The following is a 19,538-nucleotide window of genomic DNA, read 5'->3' as shown; positions in this document are numbered from 1 at the left end:
TTGAAATGATTTGAGAGAAGAGCTTTCCAGAGAGAAAAACAACGGGGGCATTTGCCTGAGGCAGGAATAGTCTGACATTCACTCATTCAACCTGGTCAGTATGGGGAAGCCACAAATTTACCACAGTGAAGAGCTCAGATTCTATTCAGATAGTTTGGGCAAAAGGCATTGCTGGCTTCAACTGGGGTCAAGGCAGTGGAAATGAAGAGAGCGGGTAACTTAATGATCCATTTTGGAGAAAAGTAGACACGATCTGCTAATACGTTTAATAATGAGATGATGCCAAGAGTAAAATTAAAAATGATTCTCAAGCCTGGGGCTTAAACAACTGGGTGGATGATGCTACAATTTCCTGAGACAGAAAAAATGAAGTGAGGAGCAGGTATTATTATGCAGGTAATGGGAGGAAGGAAACAACTTTTACAACTGGCCACCTAACTGGGATGTCAAGTAAGTGGTTGTATATTTCAGGCTGAAGCTTCACGAAATGGACTAAAGTACAGAGCTGTAAGTTTGGAAGTTGTGTGCTTAGAGATGGTGTTAAAGCCATGGGCTCAAGAGTTAACAGAAAGAGAGGGATTAGAATGATTATTCCATGGAACTCCAAGGGGAAAAGCAAAAAATTAAAGATAAGGGTTAATGTGAGTTAAGTACAGTTTGTAAGTAAGAGAAAGAACATTTTGACACTCTAACTAGAGCTTTACAGTAAGAGACTCAACTGCATGCATACATTATGGGCCTTCTACCCAAGGAGGCATTTTTAGAAGTAAGGGTTAGATGACCACCTGTTATTACTAAGTGATTCTTAAAAGGGATGAGAGTTTCCTTCAAACGTTATCATATAAAGGAACTTTTAAGACATATATGATTTATTTTCACTTATGTAACTTGTTTTGTTACTAAGCAGATTCCACAGTAAAAATCACTGGCATATAAAATGTATGTATGTGCTAGTAGCCACTAGTTATTACCTGTTTTTGTTAGCAAAAGGTTATCCAGATGTCTGTCTCCAACTCCAAGTATGTATGTAATCACACAATATCCAGCTGCAAAGTAACAGTTCAAAACAAAAAATAGTGAAAAACACATGCAAACCAGGTTAAAACACACAAATGAATATAAAAGCAGTCTGTGTTACTTTAATTTCAATTTGAGGACTACTTTTTGATACCTCACCTAAATTCACAAATATGGCATCTTCTTTGATTCTATGAAGAGTTTATCACTTGAAACTCAATATAAATTACTATTTGCATGAGAAATAACATCCTATAGAATTTTGTCAAATTACAAAAGTCACTTGTATCAAAAGTTAATTCAGGCTTCAGCAGCCTTAATTATAACATGATTCTCCCACTTCTCATTTCAAATTGGACACATGTTACAGTTGACAGCAAAAAAGAAGTATCTACAGAAATACACATAATGAAATCAATCATCCCACTACCCTATTATCTATAAGATAACAAAAGTAAATGCAGGGTTTAAAAGGAAAATCTTTAGAGAAACAATTGTGAAGTGTCAGCAGATAGAAAAACAACAGAATTCATGTGAGTGGTAACAGCACTTAAGAAGTTCAAAGCATAATCCTCTTAAGTACTCAGAAAAATTACATGAGCAGAGCCAGGGGCAAAGTCACTCACTGACTCTAGCTTTATTCTTTTATCTTTCTCTTCTAAAAAGTCTGGAAACCTGTCATGTGTTGAAAATGCTCAAACAAAATAAAGCAAATAACACCTTTTTGAAGGTTATTTTCTTCCATTCTATTGCCTGAGAAGATATACAACTGGCAAACATACAGATGACTATACCAGTATTTACAAAAACATATTTATCTCAGTTAGTATGTAGAAAAAAAGACTGGACCACCTGTTAAATGACTAAATTAATTTCACTGGGTTAATCTTTAATTATTAATTAACTAATCACAGTTACAACTTATGGAAGGTTACTTAGGTATGCACATTACATCCATTATCTCTAACCCTTATAATGATGCCAATGAAGTACTACACTACCATCCAAATGAAAACACCTGAGGCTCCAGAAGTTAACAAGACTGCACAAGGTCACTGGGCTGGAATTTATTCTAAAGTTCTTGCTCAGGCCACTTCCACACTATAAAGCCCATGTTCCCCAAAATGGCTATTTAGATAGGTGTAATACTGCCCAAGATATTTAAACTCAAGTTTATTTGTTCAGAATAACTAAGCATGTTCTACAGATAAAATTCTATAGTATATGTATTTGAAACTATATCCATATGTACAGAATGTAGGAAAGCATACTATCATTCAAAAAAATGCTTCTACTAATACTTTTCACTTAACTGTAACAAAATCAGTTACTCTCAAAATAGAGCCTGCGGTGTGACAGGACCTAGTCATTCGCCCATGCACTGTCCTCTCTATGCTTCTTCCTTAACACAAAACCAGGATGTGGGGGGTGAGACTGTGCCTAGGTAACAGAATGTGTTTCCCAGCCTCGCCTGCACTTAGGCATGCCCAGGGAACTAAGTAAATGTAGCTCTGTGATGAGTGTTTTCAAAGACAGAGCAGACTGAGTCAAGGAGTGGGCCTTTTAGGCTTTTTCTCCAGGCTAGCTAGACCGCAAACCTGATGACTGTGTTGGCAAAAGTCATTTAGGACATAGGGAAAAGGCCAAGAGAATCACAAAAACCTTGGCTGGCCCTAACATCTATAAGCAGCTGAAACAACCACAGTGGCTGACATCTGGGATTCCTACAAAAGATAATGACCTGTGTGTATAAACCACTACAGGTTATGTGAACTTCAGCTGAATTCAACCACTGACACACTGAGTGATCCACTGAGGAACTTGAGGGTCACTGACTTAAAGGATGAGCAAATATAGCTTGATGGCCAAAGTTGGACCCCTTTTTTTATAGTTTGTAAATAAAGTTTACTAGAAGTCAGCCACACCCAGTCACATATTTCTTTCTTTCTTCCTTTTTTTTTTGTAAGATTTTATTTATTTGACAGAAAGAGATCACAAGTGGACAGAGAGGCAAGCAGAAAGAGAGAGAGAGAAGGAAGCAGGCTCCTTGCGGAGCAGAGAGCCCGATGTGGGACTCAATCCCAGGACCCTGAGATCATGACCTCAGCTAAAGGCAGAAGCTTAACCCATTGGGCCACCCAGGTGCCCCGCATATTTCTTGCACGTGGCCTGAATCTGGGCTACAGTATTTTCTACATGGAGGGCTTGTGAGAAAAAGTGGTCTGACTCTTGATCTGCAGAGCAGCTTATCAAAACATGAGACACAGACTGGAAGCATCACCCTCACCTAGAAGCTTGATAAAAACACAGATGCTTAGGACACACTTCAGTCTTGCTGCATCAGAATTTCTAGAAGCAGTGGCCATACACAAGAGAAGGTTGTTATACACAAGAGAAGGTTGGAAAGTCCTCTCTAGTGCTTTAATGTACATAAGAATCCCCTGGGAATCCTATTAAAATGAAGATTCCAATCAGAACATGAGGGGCCAAGCACTGGGATTCACCAACACGAACACGCTTCCAGACAAAGCCAAAGCTGCCGGTCTGTGGCTTGGACATGCAGCAGCGGCACGCTCTAACACTGCTGCCAAATGTGCAATTCTGCAAGTGACTACTGGCTCCCCACAGAACACCCAGTAAGTGACTTACCCAGGGATGCTGAGTCTGATATTCACAAAGAGAACTTATAAGCACTGAGTACACTGAGCTCTCTAAGATGTGAGCCACTTGGAAATCTGGTTTGTCACTCAATACTTGTGAAGGATACAAACTCCTACTGATAATGTGCTTACAAGGACAACTGAACCGCAATTTTCAAAAAGTACATCACTATGTACCAATGCACTTGAGCTACTGTTTGGTATAATGTCCTTTTTTGTTAATTATAAATTAGCTTTGCCACTACTTTGTTTCAAATTGTTTAGCTGTCCCTACAGAGTAGTAATGATTCATATGTGCAGCAACAGTACTTTTGACCTAAAAGTTTTTACGTAACTTGACATGCCATAAATTTTGCCTGTCTCTATTGATAGGGCAAGATGTTTTGATAAACTACTATCACTTCATTTGCTTTCACAATAACATTTCGTTGTAATTACTGGATTATTTTCTAGTGGAAACGGGAAATGTATGGAAAAGCACCTTATACCCTGCCTCAGTGGGCTGGGGCCATAAATGTTTTCAATGGATATTTTTTTAGGTCAAATGAGATACCATATGATCTTCCCTCTTTCACATTTATATACATGGTGGGGGTGTGAATTCAGAGTGTTCCAATAATTCAAACTGTCAATGCTTAAGAGAAAGAATACATACTGAAAAAGACATTTGAATTAAGAGTGGGATGATCTCCAGAAATTTTTAGGACACAGATAATAGATTCAGAACACCTAGGATGGCACAGTGTAGATCAAGGGATTTTTAGAGGAACTGAAGCTATTCTTTAACTTCAGTGGAAATACTATACCTGTCCAAGAGAATCTTGTCCAAAGGATGCTGTCCATTAGTATTACGACCCCATGTGAAATGTATTCAAATTAGTTTTTAATACATCTTTGATTTAAAGTAAAATACAGAGAAATATTAGACAACTAAGCAATAATTTCCCTTTACTTAGTAAAGATATGTGTGTGAGAGTAAGTAGCATTCTCACATTTACTAGCATGATATAGACTTGACACCTTGCATAATCCAGAAATGTCACCCTAACTATTATTACTTTCTTCTTACACTCTGCCCACGACCCAAAACTTTACTTTCTAAAATGAAAGTTACACATACATCTATATGATAGTGTCCAATAACCAGATTCTAGTACAAAGTAGCTAACAACTTATTAATCACTAACTCCTCTAATGAAAAATTAAAGTAATGACTTTCAACCTCTGATATAACCCAGAATGCTACCAAACTCACTGAAACACAAATGATGATTTTGTAACACAGCAAGATATATATGAAACAGAAGGCTAATCAAAATAAGATGAAGAGAAGACCTACCATCAATCAATTATCAGGGAAGGAATAAATGTGTAACAGTGGGGAAAAAAGAGAGGAACAAGATCCAATTTGAATTTAAGTGTCCAAGAGGTATAATTTAAATCACTATTTTTTTTTTTTAATGAAAAAGCCAGTCATATTTTCATTAGGTCTTGGGAAAAAATAGAACACTATATAAAAGGTACAACACTCTGACATGTATCCGCAATATACTGTTCTAGTAATTTTATTAAAATTTTCAAATTTTAGTCAATATTTATAGATGACATGTGTGTATATATATTTCAACTAGAAAAAGTTAGCATTCTTTATCAAACAGATTTATGATGTAAAAAAGCTTACAGTAACTATCTAAAAGTTCAGTAAGAAGACACAAGGTAATTGTTGGAAAGCATGTGAAATATCTCATGTAACAAGATACTGAGAACTGGATAAAGAGAGAGGGGCACCTGGATGGCTCAGTGGGTTAAAGCCTCTGCCTTTGGCTCAGGTCATGGTCTCAGGGTCCTGGGGTCGAGCCCTGCATCAGGCTCTCTGCTCAGCAGGAAGCCTGCTTACCACTCCCCCTCTGCCTGCCTCTCTGCCTGCTTGTTCTCTGCCAACTAAATAAATAAATAAAATCTTTCAAAAAAAAAAAAAAAAGAGAGAGAGACACACATTCTTTTTTTTTTTTTTTTTTAAAGATTTTATTTATTCATTTGACAGACAGAAATTACAAGCAGGCAGAGAGGCAGGCAGAGAGAGAGGAAAGGAAGCAGGCTCCCCACCAAGCAGAGAGCCGGACATGGGGCTCGACCCCAGGACCCTGGGATCATGACCTGAGCCAAAGGCAGAGGCTTCAACCCACTGAGCCACCCAGGCGCCCCAAGCCACATATTCTTTAACATACTTTTCATTCAAGGTAGGAACTACAGCCCCTCCCTTTGGGTCCAGGCAGGCTCTGTGACTTTTCAGTCCAGGCCTTCAGAAACCAACAATTTCTACTTCCTGTCTCTTAGAGTTCCTCTTGGAACCCAGTTCTGAGAAGCCCAAGCCACAGAGAGGCCATGTACAGGAGATCTGATTGGCAAGCCTTGTTATAAAAGACAGTATGATCTGTCATGTGAGTAATCTTAGATGTCCAGCCTGTCTTTAAATAATATGTAATTTTTTCAGAAAACAGAAAACAGAACTGAAGGTCTGAAAAAACAGGAAAGAAAAGAAAGAGGAAAAGTAAAGAAAAGAATGAAAGCAGGGAAGGTAGGAGAGAAAGATAAGAAAAATCCAGAGTGGGAGAGCAAAGGTAAATAAAAAAGAAAGAATACATTTTCTCTGGAATGTTTTGATTTTTTTTAGTTCTTAAATCTATACTGTATGTGGTCATTTTTACGGGTAAACACAGTTACATGTAACATGTTATATTCCTTCAGTAAAAGTAAGATCAAAACCGTAAAGGATTTTAATATACATACATATTTTATTTTGGTGCTTCTAAAGTTCCCAGGAATATTACATTTTCTTTATACTTCTAAGCCAAACCTACAACATCAAGTATAAATTTGGGGAGAAATTATGTTGTCTAAAATAATCTAGAGTACTACTTCACAGGAACATTGTGAAAAATATTTTTAAAATGCCATGTATAAGAAGCAGTTTACAAGACATAAAATGACATGAAAATTTAAATGTAATTGTTGCATGTCTAGTAAACCCCTTACTTGCTTCCCCCTAACTTAAGGATAGGTATAAACAGGAACATAACCATAAAATTTTAATAAAATAAGAATGGCTTATTATATACCATATCCCGTCCAGGGCTCAAATCTAGTATCAACTCCTTTATTAACCCTCCCTTAAACAATCCAGTTACTAAAAACAAACAAAAAACAATAAAACCTCTTCAGAAAATCTTGAAAAAATCCTCTAGAATATAAACTTCATGAGGATAGGTAGGCATAAATGATCAAAACATATGAATTAATCTCTATGGCATTCTACCACTTACTTATTTCCAGGAAGGCACCATAAAATAAAATATCTTGAGAGGCATCCTTCTAACACAGCTCTTGAGATTTATCTAAACCATAATTATTGCTGAGATTTTTCCCACAGTCTACTAACTGCAGTTAAGCAAACACAGGGAAAATCTAGGGGAAAATTAACAGCTTCCAGGAAGAGATAACTTGTAATTTTAGCACAGTTAACCCATTAAAGACTAAATAGACTTTACACCTTGTTACTACTATTATGTCAAAACATTAATGACTTCTTTTATCAGGATTTTGTATCTTTTAATCATCTTCTTATAGAGAATTTTAATCTGCCATGATCAAAATGTCTACATCCTCCCAAAATTCACACAATGAAATCCTAATGCCTCGTGTGATGGTATTAGGAGGTGCTGACCATCCTAAAAACTCAAAAACGAGAGCCCACAGAGCTCCCTATCCCATTCTGCCAGATGAAAATACAACAAAAAGTCTTCCATCCCAAAAAGGCCCTCTCCTGACCATGCTGGTATACCCTATCCTGGACTTCCAGCCTATAAGCCAACCTCTGGTATTTTGTTATAGCAGCCCACAAGGACTAAGATAAAATCCTACAAAGTGCTAAATGTAAATGTGTATGAAAACGGCAACATTGGGATAGCCTACTTCCTTGACTCCACCGTACCAATGGAAAGCAGAGTTTGAAAAACTTACCACAGCTTTTAACATATGTGTCCATAACTTCAGCACTAATGCCATTTGGCCCATTCTCACTTGGTGCATACTTTCTAAAGAAGTTCTGAAAAGATAAAATTTACATGTTTACAAATTCAGTATAATCCTTAAGCAAATCAGACATTTTGAAATTATAAGAAATGACCAAATGTGTAATCTAAAGCTTAGTCAGTAATTATAAAATGTGGACTTTAAAAAGTATACTCCAAGAATAAGTCTTATTAATATGCTTACAGACAGTTAAGATAAAAAAAAAAGTATGCTGCTACTTTCATATCTTAGGGAAAACATTACATAAAATTAAATAAATTTACTGCTATTTCTTTATAGTCAATTTATCATTTTCTTTTACCTTTCTTCCGAATGTAAAAAATGAGGGTTTTCTGGTACCATATATTCCCCTTAAAATGAACATGAGTTATTAAAATTATCTTTTAAGTATAACTTCTGTTAGCATTAAAAAACCTCCAGTTATAAAACAAATAAGGGGATGTAAAGTATATCACAGGAAATATGGTCAATAATATTGTTAATAACTTGGTGACAGATGGTGATTAGTCACATGGTGACCATTTCATAATTATATATTGCTAATCACTGTGCTGTACACCTCAAAGCAAGATGATATTGTTAATGTCAACTATATGCCAATAAAAAAAGCTCAGTAAAATTATACCCAAATTTGTTAATTAATTAGAATGCAAGTGCTAATTTGTAAATTAATTAGAATGCAAGTGCTAATTCTTACAGAAAATTAATGGAAAGATAAATATAAGAGAGATGTGAACTGAACAAAAGAATTTCGACACTGCACTAGAGTATCGAAAGAGTCTGGAATCAATGTGGAAAACAGTGTTTTGCTTTGTTTCTGACTACCAACTGGAACTATTCCCTTACTTATTAAATGTTGAAGAAAAACAGTATATATTATTCAAAAATACAAGTAACATACTGCTAAAAAAAATTTATCCTATGTTTCAGCTTTTCTGAAAGTCCTTTCACAAAGGACTATGTTTTGAATATATAAAGAATTCCTATACATCAATAAAAACACAAATAACTGAACAGTAAAATGAACAAAAGATGTAAATAAGCATGTCACAGAAGAAATAAATGACCTATACATATATATATTAAGTGCTCAACCTTGTGAGTAATTAGGGAAATGCAAATGAAAACAAAAATAAAATACTAAAATTCAGAAGTCTGACAATACAAAAAATTTACAAATTAAAAAAAATAATAAAAGTTTAACAATACCAAGATTAGGCAAAGATGTATAGCAACGAGAAATGGAACATTTTTTTCCAAAAACAACCATTTTGGAAAATAGCTTTTAATTATCTACTGAAGTTGAACATGAGAATAACCCATGACTTGGCAAAACTATTTACAGAGATCAGATATGAAAACCAAGAATCAATATACAAACTACCACTGGCCTTATTTTATTAAATAATAATTGCACAAGGCAACATAATAACTGACAATTTTATTAAACAATTACTTCAGTTAGAAACTATATTAAAGATCTACCTATACTTCACATCATCTTCAAAACAATCCTAGAGGTAGGTACTATTAATTATAACCCAAATTTTACAGATGAAGAAACTGAGACCTGAAGGGTATGTTAGGGGTTCAAGGCCTCCTACATGTGTTACATGGAGTCACAGACTCAACATATGGTTGGTACCACAACTGACATTTAGCACACACAGTAGATCCATCACAGGACAAGTACACATGCAAAGTCTGGAGAAACCCACGTGTAAGCCTCCTGACTCTCTTCTGTGAGGGGATACACTGATCATATTTATTACTTTTCTTCAACAATTAAAAAAAAGGCAGTAATATGGGTGCAATATTTCTCTCCAGGAAAGCCTACTGGAGATATTATTCAAGGTTTTTATTGGGAGCTGGTCATATAGGTACCCTCTGTCTAGCAACTGCCGAAATTCTAGAAGGAAAGCAAGTTGTTTGCTATAAATCACATATCACAAACAGTCTAGGCACACTGAACTACTCTTATCAGTTAGGGAACAGAGGAACAACACACTGAAACCAAGTTCACAGATACCAGGCAAAGGCTACCCTAGCAAGTGGGCTTTTCCAATGATAAGACCCTCAAATCGGTTATATTAACTCTTCTTTGCACAAAGGCTTAAGAAGCCACTCAAGGTTTACAGTTGAAAAGCTGCATGGCCAAACTCCAACCCCAGGCAGTTCCATGTTTTGAGCACAAACTTTTTCCTTTTTTTTTTTTTTTCCCATTTCCTCCCCACCCTACCTCCTCTCCAGTAACCATCTATTTGTTCTCTATAGTTAGGAATATTTTTTTTGTCTTTTTTTTCCTTTGTTCATTTGTTTTGTCTCTTGAGTTTTACATATGAATGATATCATATGGTATTTGTCTTTATCTGACTGGCTTATTTTACCTATCATTATACCTTTTTTTTTCCATTATACTTTTCTAGATCCATCTATGTTGTTGCAAATGGCAAGATGTCATTCTTTTTTACGGTGGAATAATATTCCATTGTGTATGGTGTGTGTGTGTGTGTGTGTGTGTGTGTGTCCCACCTCTTTTTTACCCATTCATCTATTGATAGACACTTGGGCTACTGCCATAAATTTAGCTACTGTAAATAAAGCTGCAATAAACAAAGGTGTATATATACCCCTTCCCTTCAATTTAGTGTTTTCATTTTTCAGTTAAACACCCAGTAGTGGGATTACTGGATCGTAGGATAGTTCTACTTTAAATTTTTTGAGTAACCTCCATACTGTCTGCCACAATAGCTCTACCACTCTGCAATCTCACCAACAGTGTTCCAGGGTTCTGTTTTCTCTAACTCCTTGCCAAGACTTGTTACTTGAGTCTGATTTTAGTCATTCTGATGGTGTGCAGTGGTATCTCACTGTGGTTTTGGTTTGTATTTTTCTGATGATGAATGATGTTGAGCATCTTTTCATGTGTCTATTGGCCATCTGGATGTTGTCTTTGGAGAAATGTCTGTTCATGTCTTCTGCCCATGTTTTAATTGCATTGTTTGATTTTGGGGGTATTGAGTTGTGTAAGTTCTTTATATATTTTGGATATTAATCCTTTATCAGATATGTCATTTGCAAAAATCTTCTGGTTGTCACTTAGTTTTGTTACTTCATAGCTGTTACTATGAAAAAGCTTTTTGTTTTGATGTAATCCCAACAGTTTATTTTTGCTTTTGTTTCCCTTGCCTCAGGAGATGGCTCTAAAAGAATGCTGCTATAGCTGATGTCAGAGAAATTAGTGCCTGTGCTTTCCTGTAGGATTTTTATGGTTTCAGGTCTCACATTTAAGTCCTTAAGCCATTTTGAGTTTATTTTTGTATGTGGTGTAAGGAGTGGCCCATTTTCATTCTTTTGCATGTAGCTGTCCAGTTCTCCCAACACCATTTGTTAAAGAGACTTTTCCCATTGCAAATTCTTGCCTCTTTTGTCAAAGATTAATTGACCACATAATCGTGGGTTTATTTCTTTGGTTTCTATTCTGTTCCATTAATCAATGTCTGTTTTTGTGCCAGTACCATACTGTTTTGATTACTACAGCTTTGTAAAATATAATCTAAGGTCTGGAATTAGGATACCTCTAGTTCTGTTTTTCTTCTTCAAGACTGCTTTGTCTATTTAAGATCTTTTTTGGTGCCACAGAAATTTTAGAATTGTTTGTTCTTGTTCTGTGAAAAATGCTGTTGGTATTTTGGTAGGGATTGCATTAAGTGTGCATACTGCTTGGATAGTAGACATGTTTACAATATTTGTTCTTTCAATCTGAACATGGATTATTGTCTTTCCATTCCTTGTGTCATCTTCAATTTACCAGTGTTTTATAGCTTCTAGGGTACAGGTCTTTTTTAACTCTTTTATTCCTAGGTCTTTTATTTTATTATTTCTGGTGCAATTTTAAGTGGAATTGTTTTCCTAATTTCTCTTTCTGCTGCTTCATTATCAGTGTATAGGAATGCAACAGATTTCTGCATATTGATTTTGCATCCTGTAACTTTACTGAATTCATTTATCAGTTCTAGGAAACTAGTATCTCTCATGAACATAGATGCAAAAATCCTCAAAAAATATTAGCAAACTGAATTCAAGAATACATTAGAGGGCACCTGGGTGGTTCAGTTGGTTAAGCAACTGCCTCCAGCTCAGGTCATGGTCCTGGAGTCCCGGGATCGAGTCCCACATCGGGCTCCCTGCTTTGCAGGGGTCTGCTTCTCCCTCTGACCCTCTCCCCTCCCATGCTCTCTCTCTCACTCTCTCTCTCTCAAATAAATAAATAAAATCTTAAACACACACACACACACACACACACACACACACACACATTAGAAAAATCATGCGCCACAATCAAGTGGATTTATTCCTGGGATGTAAGGGTGGTTCAATATTCACAAACTGATCAACATGATATGTCACATCAGTAAGGGAAAGGATGAAAATCCTATAATCATTTCTAAAGATACACAAAAAGATTTGACAAAGTACAACATTCATTCATGATAAAAACCCTCAACAATGTGGGTTTAGAAGGAACAAATCTCAACATATAAAGACCATATGTGAAAAAAAAACATAGCTCACATCATACTCAGTGGGGAAAAACTGACAGTCTTTTTCCTAAGGTCAGGAGTAAGACAAGGATGTCCACTCTCACCACCCTCGTTCAAATAGTACTGGGAGTCCTAGCCACGGCAGTTATACAACAAAAATAAATAAAAGGCATCTGAATTGGTAACAAAGAAGTAAAACTTTCACTATTTACTATATATTTGGGAGACCTTAAGGACTTCAGTAAGCCTGAGCTTTTAACCACTGCATGTGACTGTTCCCTAAACCAAAGAACAGAATAACTACTTGCTTTGCCAAGAAATCAGAGTAATGCTTTTCTGCAAATCTAAACTCCATACTGAATTACTGTGACATGTTAAACTAAGAAAGACAAAAACACACTGTAGCAAATATCCTGTCAAGTCCTTCTCATATAATCTTTCATCTCAGGTATATTGGGTTTTCTGTGCAAATTACATACTTTTTTCCCACTGGAAAAAAGAAAAATCGTATTTAAAAAACAACCAAAATAAACTATTGAGATGTGATAAGAAGTAATCCGTGTATTTAAAGTGTAAAAAATTTCAAAGACACACATGTCATGATTCTAGAAACTGCTTACCTTTTCTTACATTAAAGGACAGCAATGAGGCTGGAGGGTCATTTTTTTTTTATTAATTATTTTTATTAACATATAATGTATTACTTGCCCCAGGGGTATATGTCCATGAATTGTCAGGCTTACACATTTCACAGCACTCACCATATCACATACCCTCCCCAATGTCCAGAACTCAACTCAACCCCTCTCCCCTCAGCAACCCTCAGTTTGTTTTGTAAGATTAAGAGTCTCTTATGGTTGAAGTCAGGGTCTTACAAACAAATGTTCGAACCATGTAGGAGCAATACTATGTAGTACTGTTCTGAATGACAACAAAAATTGGAAATAATCAAATGTTCAATTAGGATTAAAAAATTATAGAATTTTCCTAATTTGGAATATAACCATAAACTAATATATTTTTAATTTAATTAATTCCTGCTTCCCTATTACATGCCAGGCACCACTGAAGGAATTGAGTACCTGTATGTACTAACAAGAAAGAATTTCCACCTGTTAGCACTGTTTACGTCCAAGGAAAGGAAAACAATGTGAGGGGGAAATGGTGATAAAAGGAGACATTTAACTGTATTTATTTTTTATAAAGATTGCAATTTTTAGAAAAGTAATATATTCAAGAATTATATAACTCATTTAAAATTAGTTCTGTACCTGAATGCTTCCTTCTGTATCAAGAACTTCAGCAACAGGAACTGACTGGATAAACTGCATGAAGCCTGCACAGAAATATATGCACTGAATTAAGCACAACTATTGATTAAGCAATAAAAATAATGGTTCTACTAAGAATAACCCTCATTTTCAAATGCATACACTACATACCTGAACAACTTAAAGAGGTCTCTAAACAATATACTTAGACTGGCATTTAAGTCACAGGAACTGTAAGAAAACTTTTATTTCAATAAAGCTGATTTATCTGTATGTTTCTCCAGGACAGTTTCCATTACTGTATACAAGGAAGAGAAAATAATAGCTAAGCTTCCTAAATTGGGCACAAAAATTTCTTCTTTCTATACTTCTGTAACATATACCAATTAAAAATATTCCTAATTTAAAATCACTTTAAGAAATCTTAAGTTATGTAATATCAATTGCCTAAGCCTAAAACTGAATTATGTAGTTTGGCTTTTTTAATCTAATATTCCATTTTCTAACATTTCCTAGAAATGATAGAAGAAGAAAGTATAAAACCCTTATAGTACCAAAAAGAAAGAGAAGAGGACATTACATGGGAGAACAAGAAGGAGAAAAGGTAAGTGTAGTAAGTCTAGAGACCACAACAGTAGTATAAAACAACAAATCTATGAAAATATCAAAGTTGAATGAAGGAAACTACTGTATACTCCTTTAGAGTAAGGAAAGTCTCATTCATTGCTGAATTACAAACAGGGAATAGTCTGCATTAATTCACTTGAAAGATATTTATTGTCTTTCTCCCATGTAGTAAATACTTGGCCACATAAAAAGCATAGCTTTGACCCTGCCTTTACAGACTGTATCAGCCTGCAAGTGTTACTGGGATAAATACTAGGAAGAAGAGGGTTCTATGAAAGAGAAAAGTATAGGGAGACATAAACCACCACAGAGATCAGAGGGCATCAGACATTTGGGCCATGTTTTGAAGGATAATGAAAGTTAATAGGTAAAGCTGTGGAGGAATGGATGCTAAAGATGATGACCAAATCATACATGAAAACCGTAGCCTGAAAAGAGCATGGTGTGTTTGAGAAAATGGAAGGTGGCCCGTGTGGCTAACGCCTGGGAAGCAAGGGGGAGACTGGCCAAAAGAGAGGCTTGAGAAACGAGCACATGAGCATGTCACAGCAAGCCAGAACTTGTGAACCAAGCTAAGGCTTTTGTGTTTGTCCAAAGAGCCAAAGGAAGTAATTAAATCAATTTATGCAGGATAGTCAAAGAATATAAGTACACTTTAAACAAGATTATTATATTTTTTTAATTTTTTCAAAATTTATTTGAGAGAGAGAGAGAAAAAATGAGAGGGAGAGAGGTCAGCAGGAGAAGCAGACTCCCTACTGAGCAGGGAGCCCGATGTGGGATTCGATCCTGGGACTCCATGATCATGACCTGAGCCAAAGGCAGATGCTTAACCACTCAGCCACCCAGACACCCAACAAGATCATTCTGAGAGAAAAATGAGAAGAGGAATTATCCCACCAAAAAGATTTGAGGGTGGCCCCGGGAAGACCAGGAAAACTAAAACAGATACTTTTGTTGTTCCCAGTTACCTAAGGTGGAAGCTCTGAGAGGAACAAGACTAGGGAATTTACAACGGGTTTTAGGTAAGCATTCCTAAGGAATCATCTATCAAAGTTCCAGAGGTTATTCCATCCTAGAAAGACTTAGATGCCATAAATCTATATTAAAAAAAAATTAGTTAGTAAGGCATCATCATTTGCTGAGTGGCTTTTTTTTTTTTTTAAAGATTTTATTTATTTATTTGTCAGAGACAGAGGGAGAGAGAGTGAGTGAGCACAGGTAGACAGAGAGGCAGGCAGAGGCAGAGGGAGAAGCAGGCTCCCTGCCGAGCAAGGAGCCCGATGCGGGACTCGATCCCAGAACCCTGGGATCATGACCTGAGCCGAAGGCAACTGCTTAACCAATTGAGCCACCCAGGCATCCCTGCTGAGTGGCTTTTTTAAGCAGAGCACAATACAAAGCCACTTTGCATCATAGTAACTCTCAAATGATGATTCAGGACAAACATTACTATGTAAGAAACTACTGTGAACTCTAAGTGGCTTTGAAGGCAAATAAATACAGTACAAAAGGTGTTAATTTTTCCTTACAGATACGCTGTTTAATGTTTTTAAGAGGAAGCAAGGGAGAAAAGAAGAGGCACAATCAGTCTTCAGTGCTACAAATTAATTCAATCTCTAATGTTCTTCACTTTCAATTAAAAGAGGAAAAGCAGCCTCGTTGGATGTTGAAATAAAAAACCATGGTGTAACATAAACTTACCATGTTTTGTACTGGTGGCTAATACCTTGTAGGGTGTTAACTTCAAATCCAGATTTTCTTTCCGTAGCAGCTTTTGATGAAAAGATAAAATATGTTAACCAAATATAAAGACTGTTCTAAAAAGTTTTGTAGGCAAGTATTGTAATAGCTTAACGTAAGAGATTTAGGCAATAAATCTAAATTGAAATTTAACTAAATTCATCAGTTAATTTTACTTAGATCATTGAAATAAACTTATTAAGCACTTACTTGATGGTATGCCAAATTTTTTTATCTTATTCTAAATCACTGCTGATAGATTTCAATGAACAGTAGGTTTCCTCCAACTCATTTAAGCAGTTCTCTCTAGTCACTAAGTATTTCAGAACTCACAAAAAGGAAAATGAGGGCAAGGATTTAAAGATGGGCAGGGATGCAATTTAAAGAATAAAAAGAAAAAAATAAAGAACAAAAATATCTAGCAAGAGAAAGGGAATTACTAAACATGACATCAAAAGAACTTAGCTGAGAAGAAAGTTTTAATAAAAAGAAATGCATGCAGTTTCATTTAATACTCATCATAAGAGTCACTCTGCAGTGTACAAAAACAACTACACTTGGTCAAGGTCAAGTAGAAACTGCTGAGCTTCCTAGGATTGTAACTGAATGTTAAAAATACTTCTGAGTCCATACACAGTGTATACACTAAACCACAGTTTTCCAAAATTAAAAAATGTTTCCTGCCAACATAAGGTTATATAGTCACCTTGTCCATGAGTGAAATGATTTGAAGAATAAGTTGATCTTGCCGTAAATCATCCCCATGCTTAAATATAACTGGGTATTTGCCTCCATCTTCCGTCTTAAAGAATAACTGTGCAGGCATAAGAGCACTCTGGAAATAAAAATATTGTTTTCAAATTTGGATATAAATCAATGCACAAGGATTTACTATACACAGGAGGAAATGGTGACCTGTAAGGTAAACAAGTAAGTTACCAGAACCTAAAGAAACCAGATGGGCTGGCAACAAGATGTAATCAGATACTTTGGAGAAAACAATCAGGGAGCTACCAGACAGAAGATTACATGGCTTAAAGAACAAGAGCTCTAGGGTCAGTGACAGAAATTCAAGTTCCACCAGATACTAGCTGGGTGACCTCTCACGTGTTCTTTAACCTGTCTCCTCACTTGTAAAATAAAGATAACTTTTCCTTTGCACAGTTCCTAAGACATGTGACAGAGCAAATACAGTAAAATGTTAAGAAAAGTCAAAACAATAGGTATCTATCTAGTTGTTCACCATGTAATTCTTTACTCTTTGCTGTATGCTTGAAAACTTTCCTATAAAATGGTGGGGTAAAGGTGTCAAAAAAATGCTTCACAGTGAATTTATGTTCAGAACTTACAACCTCTTTTGGATTAAAACTCTGAATTTTAAATTATCTTCAATTTAGAGTATCCTTTTATCACCTCAAGCAAAAAATGTATTTTGTAAATTACCTCAAAAGCATTTGCGACCCCAAAATGATTAAGAATTACTATGACAAGAGTTATGTAGTAAATGACCTGGAACCATTAATCCTAAACTCTAACCCAGAATTTTTAAGAATGCTTACATACTTTAAGGATTGTAAGAAAAACAAACAAAAAGACTGGCAATCAGGATCAAAAATATGTCTCATGATAGCTTACTGACCATCCACTTTGTGCATTTAAGACGTAATTATAATACTACACATTTAAGAAGAAAATGGGTCCAGAATCCACCTAACAATAGTGGCAGATGTACACTCCTATACCACACTCTTACAACTCCTATTCTGTCTTAAATATTTTTTCCCATCTTGTTTCCAAAAAATGGTATAAAACTACTTTTGATATACTGCTCTTGATTAGTCTTCAGGGAATGAGAATATTAGAAGCTGGTCTTGTTTGAGACTTCCAGCCCAAAGGAATACCAGTTGTACACATGTATACCAGTTGTTACATGTCTGTGTGTACCTTTTAAAATCTCAGCTTCTGGTGGGTTTTAAGCACAAGCTAAGAAATATTTGCATTTTATCTCCTGCTCCAGTGCTTTTCAAATTGCAGGTTATAATCTATGAATGAGTTTTAAAACCAAGTAAACAAGTTGCAAGTTATATTTAAAATGTAATACACCAGAATAATTCTTAAAAGAATAGAAACTATCAGAGTCTATAACATGCAGAAAGGTTCAGTGTTACTTTAAAAACTTATGTTTCAGTTGTGTGATCTGGGATGCCACAGGTTGCCTTTAAACACACCCTTGAAAAAAAATCCAAACTACTTCTTACTATAGTCACATCCCTTTTTATTAAAAAGTGTAAGTAGTTGTCCTATGAGCTCTTTCATTTCTGGTACAAAGTAGTATTACAGCGCAACATATGCCCTTCCCCTACTAGCATCACAAAACGTAAAACACCACGTCTCAGAGAGCTTTCTTTATGATGCCCAACAGAAAACGATGCTTCACAGATAATGATGCCCACCAAGTACTTTGGCCCAACTGGAGAGAGTGGCTACCATCAGGTTTTTCTAAATATCCAAGCTGTGGCCAACCAAAAAAAGTCTGGCATGCTATCAAGAACTAAAGAGAATTACTACTTGAAAGCACAAGAAAAAAATTTAAGTCACAGTAATAAATATCAGAGCAAGAAATGTGAAAAGGCTAACCAAGACTATAACCATATGAACTTATGAACAGAATAGGTAATACAAGTTTTGCAAGTAAAAAATTTTTGTTAAAAGCTTACATTGAAAAAGTAGGTGTGGGTCTAATAAAACATTCAAAGAATTAAAGATTAAAAACAACCCACAGATAAAAAAAATATTTGACACATTTCATATAAAAGTATCTACAGGGAAATCAAAACACAATGATTAGAAAACGGTAATTTTTTATCTAGTACTACTATATCAAACAAAATTACAGATACTATCTGCACTGTAATCATTTTGGAAGGGAGTACCTCTGTTTTTGCTTTACAGAATTAGGTTCCAATCATATACATTAGAGATCCATCACAATTACCTTAAATAGTGTAGCTGTTTCTGGGATTATTCCTCTAATTTTCACCTGAGGTTCTAATGGCAATGGGATAAGTTCCACATCTGACAAGTTCATCTTTTCATTGTCTCCAAGCAATGCCTGTAGTCTCTCATTCTAAGAGAACAAATCAGAAAGAACTGATTACATTAAAATGAAAAAGGAGTTTATAAACACATGATAAAGACATAAAGACTACTCCTATTAACTTAAAATGTCTCCAAAGCACCATAAAAGTAACACAAAGCAGACAGTGCACCCCTAAGAGACAAGCACTCACACTCGGAATCTGCATGACGAGAGAGAGCAGTAGCCCACTTCAAGAGGAGCGACTTGACTGTGAAGAACCAGATTTACACAAGGTTAGGCAATACATTTCTCTTGCTGCAACTGAGAATAAGGAATACACTCTTGCCAGATTTTAAAACTCCATTTCTGTTTTCAAAGGATGTGTGAAGCCACAAAGAGAAACTCGTTTCATTTGAAGCTTAATTTTATATGATGAAATATTAAGCAAGAATTTCAGTATGTTGCTCCAGGGCATATTTCAGGTTTAAAAAGTAAACAATTCACT

The 19,538-nt window shown here is 35.6% G+C and overlaps 1 protein-coding gene across 2 annotated transcripts in view; it reads right to left on the bottom strand.

Annotated features, from left to right (window-relative positions):
- PIK3C3 (phosphatidylinositol 3-kinase catalytic subunit type 3) overlaps nucleotides 1–19,538 on the bottom strand; it is a 137,997-nt gene that overhangs the window by 36,653 nt on the left and 81,806 nt on the right. For both annotated transcript variants that reach the window (XM_059409562.1, XM_059409563.1), the window contains 6 exons: nucleotides 18,950–19,081; nucleotides 16,661–16,789; nucleotides 15,916–15,985; nucleotides 13,585–13,649; nucleotides 7,698–7,782; nucleotides 972–1,046 (listed from right to left, as the gene is read on the bottom strand). In XM_059409562.1, coding sequence (XP_059265545.1) covers nucleotides 972–1,046; nucleotides 7,698–7,782; nucleotides 13,585–13,649; nucleotides 15,916–15,985; nucleotides 16,661–16,789; nucleotides 18,950–19,081 — 556 coding nt within the window. The remainder of the gene's footprint in view (nucleotides 1–971; nucleotides 1,047–7,697; nucleotides 7,783–13,584; nucleotides 13,650–15,915; nucleotides 15,986–16,660; nucleotides 16,790–18,949; nucleotides 19,082–19,538) is intronic.

The sequence above is a fragment of the Mustela nigripes genome, chromosome 8 (genome assembly GCF_022355385.1).
Source record: "Mustela nigripes isolate SB6536 chromosome 8, MUSNIG.SB6536, whole genome shotgun sequence".
Lineage (NCBI taxonomy): Eukaryota > Metazoa > Chordata > Mammalia > Carnivora > Mustelidae > Mustela > Mustela nigripes.
This window is presented reverse-complemented; position numbering and strand designations above follow the sequence as displayed.